This window comes from Squalius cephalus (assembly GCF_949319135.1).
Source record: "Squalius cephalus genome assembly, chromosome: 16".
Taxonomy (NCBI): Eukaryota; Metazoa; Chordata; class Actinopteri; order Cypriniformes; family Leuciscidae; genus Squalius; species Squalius cephalus.
In genome coordinates, this window is record NC_137137.1 from 31,374,176 (window position 1) to 31,394,827 (window position 20,652).

At 39.8% G+C, this 20,652-nt stretch overlaps 1 protein-coding gene across 1 annotated transcript in view; it reads left to right on the plus strand.

Moving 5' to 3' along the window:
* Nucleotides 1-20,652, plus strand: part of bmp1a (bone morphogenetic protein 1a) — a 90,435-nt gene that overhangs the window by 27,053 nt on the left and 42,730 nt on the right. Inside the window, exons 2-6 of the mRNA XM_079897611.1 lie at nucleotides 1,339-1,452; nucleotides 5,105-5,233; nucleotides 6,405-6,522; nucleotides 10,339-10,517; nucleotides 18,587-18,692. Coding sequence (XP_079753737.1) covers nucleotides 1,339-1,452; nucleotides 5,105-5,233; nucleotides 6,405-6,522; nucleotides 10,339-10,517; nucleotides 18,587-18,692 — 646 coding nt within the window. The remainder of the gene's footprint in view (nucleotides 1-1,338; nucleotides 1,453-5,104; nucleotides 5,234-6,404; nucleotides 6,523-10,338; nucleotides 10,518-18,586; nucleotides 18,693-20,652) is intronic.

A 20,652-nucleotide genomic window follows, 5' to 3' on the forward strand; every position in this document is an offset into this window, starting at 1 on the left:
TTTGAAGTGCAAATGATTGATTCATCATTCATTAGTTGTGTTTAGTAAAGCAAGCATCACTATTACAGTTGTACATACTTGAGGTTAGTGATTATTGATCTAACCACTAATCAACCAAATCACCCAAACACAACTTAAACCTCCCCAATGGGGAGAAAAAACAATCCTGGGCTGCGTTTCCCAAAAGCATTGTAAACCTAAGTTGATCGTAGAACAATTGCTACTAATGGTTCTACAATCAAGTTAGGCTTATAATGCTTTTAGGAAACGCAGCCCAGGGCAACAGGCAGCAGGACTCGGGGTTTCCATGCCTGCACAACAAAACCTGCCCAATTGCTAATCAAAACTAGGCCAATCACAGCCAAAACTGGCCCAATCACGTTCCAGGGGAGTCCCTTGGTAAAAATCTCATTCCACTCATTCTCAATCGTGTTCCAATTCAAAACCGGTTCCAGGGGGTGGGTTGTGGTCGCTTCAAGCCACGGACTTGGCAACACTTGCTGGACTGGAGCTTGATACGACACATGGGCAAGGCGTCCATACACGAGTACCATTGACAATGATTTGGCACAGGACAGAGAACAAAAAAGGGGTGCTTCTCAATACTCAAATTAATGCTTCCTCGTTTCCATGCTCCTCTGTCCTCCAGCCCGTGACCCGGATACCGATCGAACTCAGCCATCTTGATGGACATCTCGCTTTCAAGTGACGCTTAAGTGATCATAAATATTCCAATGTACAAATTAGGTTTCCTTTGATTCTTTCGTACTCGTTTTCTTTCCTTGCATCCTTTCCTTGCATCCTTTCCTTGCATCCTAGCAGGGTGGGTGGAGCTGAGACGCGAGGAAAGGAAACCAGGATGCACAAATAACATATGAGAAGCACCCAAGGATTATAAATTGGGAAGAAAATGAGGAGGGTAATGAGGGAGAGCAGGTGGGACAAATAAACCAATGACAGAAGAGCACATGGCACACAGAAACAAACAAAAGGCATATAATACCCTCATCTACCATTGGTTCCCAAACAGAAAGCAAGACACCCATAAGTGCACGGAGCATAGATGTTAGGACCCCACAGTGAACCTAAACTAAGACTAGACCGAAGTGTCAGGATCCAAACTCCATGACCCGAACACTCTCAACACAGACATAAGAGCGCAAGGCCCAAAGAACCACTCCAAAGCCGTACGCTCACACAAAGACACAATTTTTGATTCATTTATTTGATTTGAAACCAATTTTTGCCATAATCATTGCTTGAAAAATTGCTTGAAAAATTAATCAACTATATAATCATTGCTTTTGAAATTAAAAACGCTCTTTATGTTTGTTGCAGTGGCTTATCTTGGAGACATTGCACTGGATGAGGAAGATATGCGCATGTTTAAAGTGGACCGCATTGTGAATTTAGCCCAGAGAACGGTCACAATTCTGAATCATACCGATACAGGTAAGTGTGTATGTATGTGTGAGTTTGAGTGTATGGGAATGGTTTATATAAACTTTGTGTCAGGTTTAATTGGCACTCAGAGACTCAGAGAACTTGAAGCCATATGTTATTAAACCAATAAAGAAAGTTCAAGAGAAATCAAGAAACAGTTCCCACATTCCCAAATACAACAACAGGTTGCTGTTGAAATCTGGCAAAATGACAGCTATTTTTCTCATAATTAGCCTCTAGTTTAATCATGTTTTCACCCCTGAAGATTGGAAAGATGAGAAAATTGGAACAAGGGACATAATTCAACTTCAGTTTACAATATTACAATATGTGTGTGTGTAAGAGTTAGCATTCAAAATAAAATTAAAAACAATAGAAATTAGCATGCTATTCTGTGAATGTTGAAACGGATATGAATTAGTGGTTATCACTGAGCTTAGTAGATGATTTTAAATAACTGAAACATACATTGGCCCCAAAAAAGTATTTGAACCCACACTAAAAATGATTTGTCATTGATTTAGATCAGGGGCGCCCAATTCTGTTCCCGGAGACCTACCTTCCTGTAAAGTTCAGCTCCAACCCTGATCCAACACATCTGACCCAGCTAATTAAGATCTTCAGGAGCACTTGATAATTACAGACAGGTGTGTTGGATCAGGGTCGGATCTGAAATCTGCAGGTAATTAGATCTCTAGGAACAGGATTGGACACCCCTGATTTAGTGTACGTTTACACGACAACGATGACAACGACAAAAAAGTAAAACGTTTTTCCCTTGCGTTTTTCATATACAGATGACAACATTGTCAAAACGATCCCTGTCCACACGGATCTGCAAAAACTTTTAAAAACACTGTATTCTGCTGCCAGGCCAGTAGTTGGCGATGTCACTTTGTAAAGAAACACTACACGCCTATAGACCAACCATGTAATATGCTTTCACATGATGTCACCGTTTTCACAAATTCACGTTTTTGTAGTTTACATGGAGACGATAACGGTATAATTTTCAAAAACTTACACTTTGAACTGTACTGTTGATTTGGATGAATACACTTCAGTGGTAACTAGCTACATTAGCATCTGCATCGACAACATTGTAACACATCCAGACATATCCCAACCAGAAACCATGGATAAACTGTGAGGTCCGATCCATGCTGCATGCTCGCTCCAAGGCATTTGTCTTATGTAATGCCAGTGACTACAAGAAAGCCAGATATGACCTACGAAGAGCCATAAGGGACGCCAAAAGACAATACAGACTGAAACTAGGGGGTCACTACACCACCGCGGATACTCAACGCATTTGGCAGGGATTAGAAAGAATCATAGGCTACAAAGGCAGATGCAGGGGTAAGAACACTGACAGTCACATTACACCAGATGAGTTTAATGAATTCTATGCCCGCTTTGAGGCCCTCAACACCGAGCCACTGGGGAGAGAGTTGGCCAGTGGGAGCAAGCTGAACCAACCATTCACAATCACATCTGCAGATGTGGCAAAGACTCTGAGGAAAATAAACCCGGGAAGGTAGCCGGCCCGGACAACATTCCTGGACGAGCACTCAAAACCTGCGCATGGATACTAGCAGATGTCTTTGCGGACATATCCAACCTGTCCCTCTCAATTCCCACCTGCCTTAAGACATCCATCAGCATACCACTGCCAAAAAAAGGATACAGCAATCTGTCTTAACGACTACCGGACCATTGCATTGACTCCTATTGTTATGAAATGCATCGAGAGAATCGTCATGAGCTACATCCAGACAATTGTACCGGACACTCTGGACCCTCGCCAGTTCGCATACAGACCGAACAGGTCTACAGAGGACGCCATCAGCACAACAATACACACAGCCCTCACACACCTAGAGAGCAGGGACAGCTTTGTTCGACTGTTGTTCATCGATTTCAGTTCAGCATTTAACACGGTGATACCATCCAAGCTCGTCAACAAGCTCTCCACCCTTGGTGTGCCACCCACCCTCTGTAACTGGGTCCTGACCTTTCTAACAGGCAGACCCCAGTCTGTTAGAATGGGCAACCACACATCCAGCACAATAACTGTAAACACAGGAACTCCGCAGGGTTGTGTACTGAGTCCCATGCTCTACACACTTTACACCCATGACTGCGTGGCCTCCCAGATTAACACCAGCATCATCATGTTTGCTGATGATACCACAGTCATTGGACTGATATCTGGGGGTGATCAGTCAACATACAGGAGGGAAGTGCCTTGCCTTGTGAAGTGGTTTCAGGACAACAATCTCTCCCTAAATGTTAGTAAAACAAAGGAGATGATTGTTGAACCAAGGAGGAGGAGAAAGCAGCACCCACCACTGGATATTGGAGAGACTGCGGTGGAGAAAGTGAGCACATTCAAATTCCTTGGCATTCACGTATCTGATGATCTCTCCTGGACTCTCAGCATCACACACCTGGTGAGGAAATCCCGACAGCGGTTGTATTTCTTGAGAAGGCTGAGGAAATTTGGCATGCCAGGCAAAATCCTCAGCAGCTTCTACTGATGTACAATCGAGAGTATCCTCACCAGCTCTATCAGCACTGTCTGGTTCGGCAGTTGTACAGCACGGGACCGCAAGGCTCTGCAACAGGTGGTGAGAGCAGGCGAAACCATCACTGGAACAGCCTTAACAACGCTGGAGAAGATCTACCAGATCAGGGTCAACAGAAGGGCCCACAACATCATTAAGGACAGTAGCCACCTCCAGCATAACCTATTTACACTTCTACCATCAGGAAGACGCTACAGAAGTGTGAAAGCAAGGGCAAAAACAGCTTTTACCCACAGGCCATCAGGCTTGTGAATGGCACTCACCCACTGCCCCTTCCCCCAACACTGCAAACTGCCCTCTGACCTTGAGAGGTGCAATGATCCACCCTACCTTACACACACACACACACACACACACACACACACACACACACACACACACACACACACACACACACACACACACACACACACACACACACACACACACACACACAAGCAACACATGCACAGGAAGCGAACAACTACTGACAACCTACCTCTGCAGACTTTGCACTGACTCCTCATGTTTACAGGGCATATACATGCACAACTACTTACTTTTTGCACATTGTTATTTATGTCTTTTTTTTTATTTATGTCACTTGTTATTGATGTCTTAGGGTGTTTAATTGATGTCTGATGTTGCTGGGAAGATTTGCAGGATAATAATTTTATTGTACTGTGTGACGACTGTTTCATGTACATATGACAATAAAACAGTTTGAAGTTTGAATCCTTTTTTCAAAAGTTTGCATTATCAGGCCCCCAGAACACCATTGTCATGTAAATGAACGTCCAAAACGCATAAAAAGTTTTCTGTTTTTATTTGAAATCAGTGTCATGTAGAAAGTATTTGGGCTGTTTCTGGTTGCCATATGCTAGTGGAACAGGCCCACACAATTTTGCATAAGTGGATTTGGTAGGACAACTTATTTATTTACATGTAAATGTAAGATGTAGAAGTTTAAATCTAATTTCTCTTTCTCTGAAACTAATCTCTCTTACTCTGAAACTTGTGAAGATGTGATAAGGATGCTCCAGACTAACGGTTTCATAATCAACCATCTGTTCATTTGATGTTGGAAATGGTAGGTTCACTTTCCAATGACACCAGTCCAAACAATACAGCATCCCATCGCAGGAAGAGGGCAGCAACGTCCAGACCTGAGAGGGTGTGGCCTGAGGGTGTCATTCCTTATGTCATCAGTGGGAACTTCAGTGGTAAGTCACGTACACATAAACAGCTATTTATAGTGAAAAACAACAGCATAAGATTGCACTGTATTGTAGGTTGTGGCAAGCAGGGCGGGGCCGAGAGCCGTGGGAGCGGAGCGAGGCAGGTGGCGCGAGTGCTAATGAGTGTCACCTGCTCGCCACACCGGTCTCGAGTCCCAGGGAGGAGCTCCGGAAGGATAAAAAGAGGAGTGACTAAAGTGAAGGACTCTCTCCTTTTATCCTTCCAGAGCTCCTCCGTGGGACTCGAGACCGGCTCATTAGCACTCGCGCCACCAGCCCCTCCCTCCTTTCCACATAAGTCCCAGACAGCAACATAGTGTCGGCCCAGATCCGGCCCACATTTGGGCCGTGTGGAATCCAGATGTGGGCCGGATCTGGGCTGACACTATGTTGCTGTCTGGGGTAGAAAGGGTTTGTGGAAGAAATTACATATTCATGTGTCTAAAATCGGTCAGTCCAATCGAGTCGCACCTTACACACATAATTTGCTTTAGACTAAAGATTATTTTTTACATGAGGGTGAAAGATTTCCCTGCACAGATTTTGCAACAAGTTTAAGATGGTCACACGAATTTGCTATGTTGACCAACATAAAGCTGCTTAATTTGAAAGGGACTTCTGTGTGAGCTGTGCTTCATACATCACTACACTATTGACAATAGACAATGACCTTTTTTGCCTGCAAATCTTTTTTTTTTTTTTTTAATTGCACTAATGGGGACCGCACATTAAAGTCGGCATGAAACAGAGGTAGCGTTAGTCTTTTCTTCCCTATTGTGATGCATATCCGAGTGAAACAGCTTCTTGAACAAGAAAAAATGTAAGGCGGGACGGGACTTGATTTAGTTTTTGGGGAATTTATTGGATGGTTGTAGTTTGCTATTGGTGGAATTCATTTGAGTGACAGGTTGCCCCGCCCTCACACCAAGAGATGTCGTTTCAAGAAGAATGGGAATTTATTTTGTTTAAAGATTATGAGGTCACATGAATTTAAATAAATAATGGTGTACACAGATAAATCATTTATGATAAATACTGCAACAAGAAACGAGAATGGTCAGTTTTGGTTTCATGGTGACTTTTGGTCACACTGCTCACTCCTAGTCCGTGTGTGTGTGTGTGCGTGTGTGTGTGTGTGTATTTGTGTGTTGTACAGGTAGCCAGAGAGCCATATTCAGACAGGCTATGCGACACTGGGAAAAACACACATGTGTGACGTTCATTGAGAGAACATCAGAGGAGAGCTACATCGTCTTCACCTACCGGCCGTGTGGGTAAGTGTGTGTGTCGTAATGGGTTTGTTAGAGGATGTGTGCAAGCTTCACAGGGGTGTGTATGTGTTGCTGTGTGTCCATGTCTTGTGTCAATGTGAGAGAGTTTCCACAGCAGGAGGACGAAACCTTTGACTCTTCCAGGAAGGAATCAAGCTTGCTTCTCTTGCTCATGTGGAGCGTGTGCTTTTCGCTCTTTTCTTTCCCTTCTTTCCTCTTTCTTTTCAGTCTCTTCCTGATTTATCGCTCAAGTGGTTTTCCATCCTCTTCATCCGATCTGTTCCTCTGTTCCTGCTTATCTGCTTTGTGTGCCAACAGACGGATTTGTGTGTATCTGTGTGTGCGTGCCCTCGTGTCTTGACCCTTCGATTACTCTACGCTTCGCTGAGGAAACACCAGCCGTCTGTCTCACACTGTTCGCTACGGGACTGTCACCTGAACATGTGTGTTTTATCCCTGCACAATGGCTCCCCGTAGATGCTTCAATAGTTCAGACTCCAGCTTGACAATCACATCCGCTGGACACAAATCAGCCGCTGGAGACCGCGTTGGCACGTCGGTGTTGCTCTTAAGCTGCTTCTGTCTGCTGTAAAACTACAAGTTCCACTGAAAAGAAAAACCTACTGTAAAATTCTGACCTTAACTTTGCACCTTGAAGAAATAAGATATTGTTTGAAGGGTAATATTACACAATTTTTTACCTTAAAAGTGCAACATTATTATGACATTGTAGGACACATAGGAGCAAGTGGGATTTTGTTGCAACTAATTTTGGAAAGTGTGTTGTTGCACTTTTTTTTCTTGAAATCATGAAAAATGTAGTCTGAAATCTCTAAAGCTTCTAACTTAATGTTCTAATCTCACATACTTGACAAAACAAATCCACTGAATGGATAGACAACTAAAAAGTGCACGTTTTCTTCATTGACTTCTATCAAAGGCAAGTCTTTAATATATATTAACTTGTAAACTTGTAAAGCACACTTTCATTCATTCATGCAAGTAAACTAAAATAGTAATAGTATTTGTACTACTACTATAACTTAAAGCTGCAGTCCGTAACTTTTTTGGGTTAAAAATTATCCAAAATAAATGTTTGAGCAAGTACATAACCAGCCAGTGTTCAAAACTCTCTGCTTGCCTTAGCTCGATTCAAAACGGTAAGCTTATAATAATGTTTTTAATTCCAGTGGTACTGGTGGATTTCCGCGGGAAATACACATAAAGAAGAGTCTCGGCTAGTAGGCTATGAGTGTGAGGATGTTGGAGGTGGAGATTTATAGCCTTTTCTCACAGCACTTGATAAAATTAAACTTATCAATTTGATGGCGGATCCAGAAAGGTTCAAACGACAATCACCAGTGACAACTGATGACAAATGTAAAAGACTTCGGACTTCGGATTGGCTACAGAAAAAAAGAGACTGCAACCGGCCCATGCGAAAACAAGGATAAATATCGGAAGGGCATTAAATGTCACGCAATGCTGATGTTGTTAACATTAAAAATTTGAGAACAAAGTATAATTTGCACGGTTTGACGTGATATGATAAGCGATCGTTAGATTTAATCGGTGCGATTTACTGCAATGCTTTTTTTCCCTTAGTTGGTCAGAACAAAAGTGGATGTTACTTGTTCAGACGTAATTTTCCGGTGAAAATTCTTATGTTGGTCATACTTCCAAAAGTAGAATCTGTGATTGCGAATGACAGTATCCACACCGGCGCGGCGACTGACAGCCGCACATTCTCCTCAAAACATTGGATTCATCCACGCTGTGCCATGCCGAGGCACAACCCACGTAAAGTTGATAATTCCGCGAATAACTGCAATTGCAGATTTCGAACAGAGATGGCGACAAAGAGGAAAAACTACGGACTGCACCTTTAATGTATGTCGTAATAATGATAATGCATACAAGATAATGATAATAGATACATATCAGAGATTAGATACAATAGATATTAGATCAATAGATACATTTCTCATCATCCTTCAAAAACAAATGATCCTATCTGTGCCATTCATATTCTATTAGTGTAGTAGTTATCATGTATATATTACTGTATATCAACAATGTCACTGGTGTCATTGTTATTGCTCCCAGTGAATTTTAGGAGAAACAAAGTTGATACCAGAAATGAAATGTGATTTAAAGAGCAACATCTCAGAGCAATAAAAGTTTCCTTTAGGACGTCACATTCAGTTCACATAACAGGAGCACACAATGCTAGAAATTAAAAGTGAGACAAATGCATAGCTAATGATTAATGATTTCCTCAATGAGCTTGTTTGCAAATGAAGAAAGTCAGTCATACTGACAGAGACAAATGTAGCAGACTGTTTGCTTTCTCACCGTTTTAAGTAGATGTGCCATTGCGGTCGGGCAGCGAGGGGAACTTCATAAACTATACCTCTGCGCAGGCTTTGCCAGGCGTTTTCAGTTCTGTGGAAGTACTGGTGTGTGTGTGTGTGTGTGTGTGTGTGTGGAGGTGACAAAACATTAAGATTTTTTCCCCTTTACAGGCAGCATTAGTTGCCAATGCTATGATGAGCCCCTGTGTATGTGTGTGAGTGTGTGTGTGTGTTCAGGCGATTCCTCTCTGTGCTGTGCAAAGTTCAAGGCAGAGTTTCTGGAGCGAGCCGCTGGGTGCTCCATAATTAAAGACTGATCTTTTGCACCCACATGTGGGTATGTGTATGTGTGTGTGTGTGTGTATATGTGTGCGCGCAGATCGCAGGCAAGCAAGCTCTCAGCAGTTTTTCTCCCACATATCCCAGTGCTTTCAGAAAGGGATTGTTTGATTGTGTGTTTTGTGTGTCGGTGTGTGTCTTATCGCACACAGGCACCCCGTTTCTCTCTGGATTTTGCAACACGTAGCTCTAAGCAAACTTACAAAACAAACGATGCATGACATTTTGTTCGAGTTCACTTTGTGTTCTGTGTCAGTTTGTAACTTCGCTTGCTTGTGTGTTGTGATCCAAGATAAGAACAGTATTTCACTCAAAAAATATAATTAATTATATTATGAATAAATAAAATGAAGCTTACTATATGCTTCTGTTTAATGTGAAAAAACTACACTCTAAAAATGCTGGGTTGTTTGAACCCAAATTTTAGACAAATATGGACAAACCCAACCGTTGGGTTAAAAAACGGCTAGGTTTGTCCATATTTGACCCAAATTTGAGATTAGAGTGTATGTATTTAAACAATGATTATTACATAAAGTATTTATACATTGTGGTACTACTGTATTTGTTTTACACAATGTAATTTATGCAAATTATGGTAGAAGAAAAAAGTGTTTCCTAGCGGTAATGAAATTAGATTTTTTTGTTTTATAGTAATGACATTTTTTGTGTGGAAAATATGCTTAATTGTCATGAAAAAAATAAATAAATGCAAAATTGGTCCTAAAATAGGTTTAATTTTATGTATTAAATTGAGTAATTATACATTAAATATATGAATACTATATGAATTACAATATGAATATTTATACAGATTAAATATGAATTCTATAAATATTAATAACATTTGTAATTAATTACTATTTATACGAATCATATTTATAATAACGATAATAATATAATATTCCCTTCGATTTTTGGATGAAATATAACCCAGACTTATCTGTGTGATATTCAACTAATCATCATGATAAATGCAATACATATGACAAGGATGTTATATCACAAGAAGAGCTTTTATGAGGTTTTACACAAAAAATAATTTTGTGACCAATGAAATGTTTAATATTTCAGTTTGTTTGATTCATGCAGTATTATTAATTGTGATGTCGATGAACCTCTGCAGGTGCTGTTCGTATGTTGGCCGGAGAGGAGGGGGTCCGCAGGCTATATCCATCGGGAAGAACTGTGATAAGTTTGGAATTGTGGTGCATGAGCTCGGTCACGTGATCGGATTCTGGCATGAGCACACGCGACCCGACAGAGACGAGCATGTCAGTATTATACGGGACAACATTCAGCCAGGTAGGAAAAAACAGTCAAATATAGCTCATGTTTGCCTGAAATGATCTGTATTGGAGGTTCAGATTACACGTGTAACTAAATACTGTCATGGTCATTTGTAGAGGTGAGGTCAGCACTCCACCAACAAGCATAAAAGACCATTTTGTACCATCGTTCAGGGAAAACAACCCGATTGTACAACACGGCCCAAATTCTGCACTGCTGACCTCAGCAAAAATCCACCTGTGTACTCATTTCTTATCATGAATGTTGGGCAAAATATTTGTTAGTTTTACTTAATACAGTTTTACTCTGACTGTTGGTTGCAACATTATGATTAATATACAGTTATACCTCAAATGTACTGAAACTCATAACCTGCATAAATGCATTTGATAACAAAATATCACACTAAATGGCTTTTTTTTAAAAAAAAGTATAAATCGAGTAGTGGCCAAAAGTGATGTCCAGCCTAGGAAAATAGACATCTTCACCCTTTATTAAAGTATTGTTAAAATACTTCACACCCTTGCCTCATTTAGTATACGCGGTTCTATGAATATGCAAATAAGCCCCGCCTCCACTCACTCACACCGGCTCCGAGATCCACTTGTTGACGATCACACGTTAATCTGATTGGTTAGTTTGTGACGTCAGAAACACCAGCGATTTCAAAGCGTGTTTTTGAGACTGTCTTTGGTTCACTGCAGTTTTAAGCAGAAAATACTCAGCAATGGTGTTGACTTATGAATTTGCACATGGTTTGTCTTAAAGCATATTAAATTCACCACATAGACATATAAACAACATTAAAATCTTGGTTTTCACCACTACTTTAAAGATTTTGTAAGCATATTGCACAATTGACAGAGTCAATTGTTTATTTTGGGATATTTGTCCAGGCTGTCATACAAAGAAATTATGAACACATGCAAAAACAAGAGAGAACCAGTGAAATATTAATAACTGTTTATGAGCTTTTTGTATTCCTATGCTTTTTTTGTTTTGGTAAAGCAATACATACATTATCATACTTTGGACCAGATTTACAAACAGCCTGCGTCAGTACAAACCCTCTTTTGGCATTAAAAAACTAGGCTATGTCAGGGTTTACCAAAGACACGCAGTGAAAAATTAGCGCTGAAAAGGCATGAACAGGGTTATTTGTTATGGCTGACCTTCTTGCATATGCAGTATTTAAATGAATCATGGAAGGTGATTTACTAAGGTTTGCGCTAGTCGAGTTACTGGTATTTGCGCCATTTACCGTCCAAAAAAAACAAACACTAGTTTGCCCTGTTTAGTAAATCTGGCCCTTTATATGATAAAGCAATGCATGCTTTCCTCTGCATACTGGTTACCTGTGAACGTGAGAACTGACTTCATCCACTAAAAATAGCCAAAACACCAGCTTATCAATAGTAACTGAGCTAAAATGATGGAGCAAAGTTAATTAAAAAAAAACTATAATTTGTTTGCAGAAGTTATTTGTTTATGGCATTTTGTATCAAATGCAGTGAAGTTCAGTACTTTAATGAAGTGTCCAGATATTTCCACGGTCCCTGTACACCTAGAAATATCTCAACAATGGACCAGCTGTGCACCTAGATGTAGATCCCAAAATCCTTCACAACTTATTAGGCAGCATTAATGAACAAGATATCCTGAAACGATGACTGTCGTTAGACATCTGTGGAAAAGGATCTCATTTCATCCTCATTATACGGCACAAACTGATTCTCAGCAGAGGCATGCATTCAGACATTTGTTTGGAAAATGTCTGTGGCTTTAGAAATTAATGTGGCTTTAGAAAGCTAATGATAGAACTTATATTAAATTTATCCATGTTTTACCTATGGAGCTAGAAGAGTCTCAATAAAGATAAATGCACAAACTGCATTCACATATGCACACACAGGATACACAAATGCACACACATGATTCATAAATACACACACAGGATACACAAATGCGCACAAAATTCACAAATGCACACACAGAATTTAAAAAGCACAGAAGATTCACAAATGCATACAAAATTCAGAAATGCACACAAAATTCATAAATACACACACAATTCAGAAATGAAAACAAAATTTACAAATGCACACAAGATTCACAAATGCTCAGGACAAGATTCAGAAATGTATTTCTGATGCACACACAAATATATCTTGATTTACAAACTGCTTGCGGTCTGTGAACTTCACTGCATTTGTGTGTGAATTTTGAGACTCCCCTGACTTGGCTCGACACACAAATGCCTTTTTTTAAACAGGGAATGACCTGTGACCAATCAGATACCTCCCTTGTTTTAGCCAATCACAAGAACGCACCCCACGTGGGGGATTGTTTACTTGTAAGCCAATCACATGAAGTGCGGGCGCGAGCGAGAGCGCGACAGCGAGGTGGGTGGAGTTCTGCCAGTTGGTTGAGACCATTTTTTACAGTCTATGGTTGAGGCGGTGGGCCGGACCTCGAAATTACGAATTTAATACTTACCTCTCAGCTGTGTACGTTTTTTTTTTGCTGAGGCCATGTAATAAAATCGTATAAGCACTGCAGACATTGTTTCCAACTTTGTTGTTTGCACATTTGACGCAAAATGTCCTTACAAACTCTTACTTTTTTAAACCGGCAAGTAAGCAGGAGTACTAATCATAACGTTAGAAAACCTCCCGTTTTCCACTAGAAACAAACATTGATGTATTGTTTTAATTTAATACTGTGAAGCTGCTTTGATACAATCTCTATTGTGAAAAGCGCTATATAAATAAACTTGACTTGACTGTAACGGCACATCCGTATGTCATATTTTCCTAATGTCTGGTACTGTTAAACATGTTTTCACGTGAATGAATAATGATATGCAAGTGATGCATACATGACATACCCAAAAAAAAAAAAAAGGTTGCTGCTCAGAAGTCATTCTGAATAGACACATAACCAACATATATTTAGAAATCCAACCCTTGAGAGTTTACATTTCAAGTCTCAAAATTAATATTGATATATATATACGCTCAAACACAAACAAAAACAACAAATATTAAGAATATATTTATTAAATGTATAAAAATTTTATGTGAATTTAGGATTGCAACTTATAACCACAACTAAAACATGGGGATTTTTTAAAGACAATCATCCCGCACATCCTATTCTATAATAAAATCAGCTAATCGAATATTTGAAAATCGTGCCTTATGCCTAATTAATATAGTATTATTGTGTAAGTGGATGACATGACAAGTAGCAAAGGCAGTGTAAGTGGGGTCAAATGTTCATAGCAAATTTAAAAATAAAACAATGTAGCAGCATCATAGTGTAAACTACCAGTGTATTTGTGCAAGAGTCAATCAGCTGCCCTTAGGTTACTGGAGGGTGGGGGTGGAAGGAAGAGGCTCTATATGATTCCCCTATAGAAAGTTAAGAGGATGGATTTTTGGGAGATGAGCCTTCCTCAACTGTGGGAGGAAGTGCAGAGGTTTTTGGAATTTCTTGGCCAGGTTCTGTTGGTGGTGTCGATAGATCAAGATGGGTCATCTGTGATGTGGATACTAAGCAACTCTGTGATCTTGACCTGCTCCATCATGGTGCTGTTGATGTGATGATTGTCAACGATCACCTCTGTAGTCATTTGGGTGTGGAGAGATATGATGTTGTCCTGTCCGTGTTAGATAAACAACTGAATTATATTCAGATAAATAAACACAGAAAGCGCACATTACTAGATAATATTCAATCACATTTTTCATCTTGACATTTGTATTAAGACTACTGCAGTTCTGACCACAAATAATTTTGTTAAATAGCTCAAAAACAGCCATCTTTAACTAAAATATTTTTCCACCATATTCCATCTTATACCTGTTCTGTTGTGTAGGTGAAGCCCAACCACTGACAGATGTAAGCTACCATGCACAGAATTGTGTCATTGTATAAACTGTGACAATCAACCATAATTGGCTTAAATAACTCCATGACTACCACTATAAAGTTGATTTGAAATCATTCTTTATTTTGGTTTGCACTCTTTTTAGCTGATAATTAGTCTAGCTTACTTGTAGCCTAGGTAGCTTGCTGTAACCAACCTCGACATACCCTCCCGTTTACCCCGTGATTCTCCCTTAGTCAGACTTATTTCCTGCTGTCTTCCCGTTTAAAATTTTTCCCGTAATAATCCCGTATTTGAATACTCTTTGCTTAGTTTATTGTGTATGTACCGAATGATTATTTTGGATTAGCCTAAGCAGCATACCGTTAGACCTAGCTTTACTGCTCCACTTACCAACATTCTTTCGTGGCTAACGTTACTGTTCTCATCAACGACAACGCATATATTCACGGCGAACTATAGCTTGCAGTCTTAAATACAACTTATATGAAAAGCATTAAGATATAGGGGTGTATAATCATTGTAAAACAAATCTTACCTTGACGTTGTCTTGCCGAGACACACCGGTCTCTTCACGTTGGGTTGTAGACTGTACTAGACTCAAAACTGACGCGACGCCGGTTCAACGAATAACGTGATTGGCCAAATCTATTCAACAAGGTAACAACACAAGCGTTGATTGGATCTCACTCCGGCCAACGTTTGTGATCAGCTAGCGAAATGAAATCTATTTTTATACTTTAATGTGCAACAATTGGCGTTGGAAACAATCATTAATCTTTTTGTGAATTATTCATACAGACAAAAATGAGCCACACAGCTGCTGAGTAACTGTCAAATCAAAAACTAAACGAGATAGACGGACTTGGCCAGAGACAATTTGGCCCACCGCCTAAGAAGCCGGTCTCAACCAACTGGCAGAACTCCACCCACCTCGCTCTAGCGCTCGCACCCACACTTCATGTGATTGGCTTACAAGTAAACAATCCCCCACGTGGGGTGCGTTCTTGTGATTGGCTAAAACAAGGGAGGTATCTGATTGGTCACAGGTCATTCCCTGTTTAAAAAAAGGCATTTGTGTGTCGAGCCAAGTCAGGGGAGTCTCAAAATTCACACACAAATGCAGTGAAGTTCACAGACCGCAAGCAGTTTGTAAATCAAGATATATTTGTGTGTGCATCAGAAATACATTTCTGAATCTTGTCCTGAGCATTTGTGAATCTTGTGTGCATTTGTAAATTTTGTTTTCATTTCTGAATTGTGTGTGTATTTATGAATTTTGTGTGCATTTCTGAATTTTGTATGCATTTGTGAATCTTCTGTGCTTTTTAAATTCTGTGTGTGCATTTGTGAATTTTGTGCGCATTTGTGTATCCTGTGTGTGTATTTATGAATCATGTGTGTGCATTTGTGTATCCTGTGTGTGCATATGTGAATGCAGTTTGTGCATTTATCTTTATTGAGACTCTTCTAGCTCCATATTTACCCTCTTAATTATATTAAATATTTGAATATAAGAATAATTTAATATAAGAAGAAATGTGCTTCAGTGTTTGTGGTTTTGCCATACCAACCACCCAGTATTTGTAAGAACATAAAAAGATTCAACAACTGAGACGCAAACCAAAGAAGTTCCAAAGACATTTGACGAACAGAACTGGAACAATGTGTCCCTGAACAAAGAGGGAGTCGATATCAAAAGTAGCAGTCAGTATGTGGTGTTTCCACCAGCTGCTTCCAGCGCTACAGTGCATCTCATCCTCATGGACTGCACCGCGCTTGCCAGCTCCTGCTGTGAGACGTTGCTCCACTCTTCCACCAAGACACTTGTACGTTCTCCAACACGTTTGGGGGACGTTACAGACATTGCGTTTTGTTGCTCTGTTCACATCTGAAGGTCTATGGCACGTTCACACAGCTGATCAGGGACCTCTTAGTGTCTTAAGTCTGTGAACTTAATTGTCCACCGCCTGAAAGCCTTTAGGGTCTTAAAGGGATAGTTCACCCAAAAAGAAAACATTCTGTCATTGATTTCTCACCCTCATGTCGTTCCAATCCCGTAAGACATTTGTTTATCTTCGGAACACAAAGATGAAGATCTTTTTAATGAAATCTGAGAGCTTTCTGTCCCTCCACCGACAGCTACGCAACTACCACTTTCAAGCCACAGAAAGGTTGTAAAAACATCATTAAAGTAATCCATGTGACTCCAGTGGTTTAACCTCAATTTTATGAAGTGATGCCAATCTTTCTTTGTACGAAAAAAAACAAACATGATTAACCACTTCATTTATAAAATATTAATCTCCAACGCAAGTTGAAAAAATTCCCTATTTAAGGGTATGGGGGGGCGATTTCGGATCCAGCCATTGGTTAAACTCTTTCCAGTAAAGATCTGCAAGTCTTATTTGAATTTTGCATGATTATTTATATACCATGGTCTGTCTGAATATTTGATTCTGATTGGCTGGAAGGTGTGCAGAAAAACGGTTTAATGCACAAGTAGTTCCAAGTAAATTGAATCGCCCTTCTATATTAATGCGCTGTTTTCCTTGAAGCGCGCACACACACACACACACGTACGTCACTGGCACACAGATTGGAGATCTCGCTGCATGCACACAGAAATATTCAGGAGCACAGAAACTTGTTAATAGCAGAAAGATAACAGAAACTGCCCCGCAACTTTAATTTAAGGAGAACTCGGCAACTCTAGCGAACTCTAGTCACTTCTTCGCTGATTTTTCCTTTTGTTGTCGCATGTTTTCTCCACGAGCTCCCCCTACAGCTGTATATTTCACAACACGGTCGTAAAAAACTCACTTGCGGCGGCCTCCTCCCCCTCTCTACCGCTGCTCATGTGCGTTTGTTTTGATCGGAGCAAGCCAACTGTATCGTGTGGAGCTATGTCTACCGAGGTGGGTAATCTGGTAATACATCATGCATGCGTGTGTGTTTATGTCGAATTGCCATAAAGCAATTCGTATTTCGCGCTCGTTCTCGTTCTCGCTTCTCACGAGACTTCCAATTTCTATCTTGCCGGGCCGCGATATTTTTTTTCCCAGGATGGTAGGGGAAGACTCATGAATATTCTTTAGGAAAGTCATCCCTGATTGGTCTTAACCCCAGTGACGGGTAGGTTTATGGCGGGGTTAGGGGTAGGTCATCAGAACCCCAGTGGCGGGTAGGTTTAGGGGTGGGGTTAGGGGTAGGTCATCAGAACCCCAGTGGCGGGTAGGTTTAGGGGTGGGGTTAGGGGTAGGTCATCAGACCAATCAGGCATGACTTCCCTGATGAATATTCATGAGTCTTCCCCTACCATCCTGGGAAAAAAAATATCACTGACGGGACGGTAGTCCCCAAGTTGCAAGGTTGGTTTTCCGCCTGGGAACGCTGGGGGGAGCGGGGAAAGTCACCAATATCACCAGAACAGGTTGTTTAACCATCCAAATGAATTCTAGACAGTTTTATTAAGTTAAAAAAGTTACCAAGTTCTCCTTTAATAAAATAGCTTCGCTACTGAATGGATTACTACTGAATACATTATATTTCTCTGCAACAATGGGTTACATCACTGGTTTTGAAGTAATTAAACTCACAGCTTCATTGTTTGTAGAGAGAGATGCTGAACAGACTCACACATACATCTCTCATCTCTCTCTTATTAATTCAAATAAATTCTATAATTAATTTATTCAAATAAATGTCATGTTATGCAATACTTTATCTCTGTGTCTGATTTTTAAGCGGGCAGAATGCTAGATCGAATGAGCCGTAACCGACGAAATTCACCGTAAATTTCATCAACAACAACTTTAACTTGTCAATGCTGGCAAATGATCATGATATAAGCGGGATAATCCACGACTAGCTGTGCATTAAACGATTTTAATGCACTACATGAATGCAAAGAACCTTCCTCTGCGGAGTGCATTAAAATCATGTAATGGACAGCTAGCTGTGGATTATTTCTTACTTAAAATGCAGTATCCTGAAAAGTTGTTTCTTTTTTTCTTGTTGCTGAGTTTATAATAATAAAGAGAATAATGAAATAATCCATAAAATGTGATAATGTAATAATGATGAATCCATAAAAACAATCTTTGAAAAAACAAGCAGGCAGCCTCTTTTGTTGACAATGACAGTTCACATCACTTCCTGCCTCAGTCTCATTCTTGGTTTCATCTCATAGGACAGGAGTACAACTTCCTGAAGATGGAGCCTGGTGAGGTGGACTCACTCGGAGAGGTCTATGACTTCGACAGCATCATGCACTATGCAAGAAACACCTTTTCCAGGTTAGAATCTGCTCTTAGGAATATTGTCTTATTTTTCATAATTTCACTCATAATGTCCACTCCTTCACTAATCATATACGATATATAAATGACATAGAAATGATATAGATCATATACATACATGCATGCATGCATGCATGCATACATACATACATATACAGTATACAGTTGTAATCAAAAGTATTCAACCCCATTGCAAATCAGCTTTATTGGCAAAATTTGAATGAGCATATTGCAATGAACATATCAAAATAAAGTAACTGAAATAATTCAACAGAACAAATGTTTCCCCAAATTCAACTGAAAATGCAATTTTTAATGACTTCTGCAGTCTTAAAACTACTCACCCCCATGAATAGAATCCCTCACAACAGCACAAATCTACAAAACAGGTGTTGTCTCAAGCATACCTGATGCAACCTTATCAAGGGCTTCATTAGTTTCACCAGGTGTGCTTGAGCAAGAACACATGAAATATCTGAACTGACTAGGTTTGTTGAGTGTCACGTTTGACTGCATGTTAGAAATATGGCTAAGTCAAAAAAAGGTCCAAAAATTTAGAGAAGATATCATTGCCCTTCATAAACACGAAACAGGATGCAAAAAGATAGCGAAGGTACTAAATGTTCCTGGAGTTAAAGGAACAGTGGTTACACTACCTTGCTTTGTATTCTCTGGCACTGGAAACCTGCAGCGCGAAGAAGGCAAGATGGATTCATTGAAATATCAGGAAATCCTAGGAGAAAACGTCATGCCGTTAGTGAGGAAGCTGAAGCTTGGGTGTCATTGGATCTTCCAACAGGACAATGATCCCAATCATACCTCAAATTCCACCAAGGCGTGGTTGCAGAAGAAGTCCTGGAAGATTCTACAGTGGCCATCATAGTCAGCTGGTTTGAACCCCATAGAAAATCTCTGGTGGGATTTGAAGAAAGCTAGTGTCTGGTTATACATCTCGTTTGCAGCAGAACATATCAGCAAAAGGGTGTTCTACTAAGTACTAAAGATGCTTGCCATGAAAGGGTTGTTTCGGGTTAGGGTTAAGGGGTAATTTTGACACTGCAGATGTCATTAAAAGTTGCATTTTCAATTGATTTTGGGGAAACCACGTGAAACATTTGTCATATTGAATGATTTTGTTTACAACTGTATATATCTCAAATAAATCATATAAAATGAAATATAAATAATATTAACCACACAATTATACTTACATTTTTACATGGCAAATGATAAAGCAGAGAAAAGTCCAACTGACTTACATTGAAGGAAAAAAGTATTAAGAAAAATGGGTCATTATTTACTCACCTTTGGTCCAAGACTGTATGCTGCTATTTTCGTGGAATATATAACTCTTTAAAAATTACAATAGTTCATGGTGACCATGATCTGGACTAGGACATGAGTTTCAGAATGAGGTAATATTATATCAGCTATATCATATCATATAGCTCAGGAATATGGCAGAGTTGTATGAGCTATTATATTTCTGCTTTTTTTTACTTTGTTTTTATTTTATTTTTTATCCTTGTCACTGTGAACTGTTTGCCAAGAGCTGCATAACAATTCTTCAAAAATGTTTAGTGTTCCAAGCAAAAATATATTAGCACACAGGTTTGGAATGATGAAGGTGGATAAATAACAAAATGATTTCATTTTTGGGCGAAAAAAAATCACTGAGTTCTAATTGTTTTTTTGGAGCAGGTTTTTGCGTTCCACTACACTGCTCTTTAATAGTTTTGTTCATAAACATGTGCTAGACGGATGGCTCTGAAAAAACAGTGGGACCGGATGCAACTGTCAGTTTTATTACAGCAGTATGTCAAGTTAAAAGAAGAGCAAATGCTAAAAACGGATCTCAAGACATTGCATTTCTCTGCTCTGCGGCTCTCATTTTTAAATGCAAGAACATGTTGCATTGTGAACGGTCCCTTAGGGGTAAGAAACCACCTTGAAATGC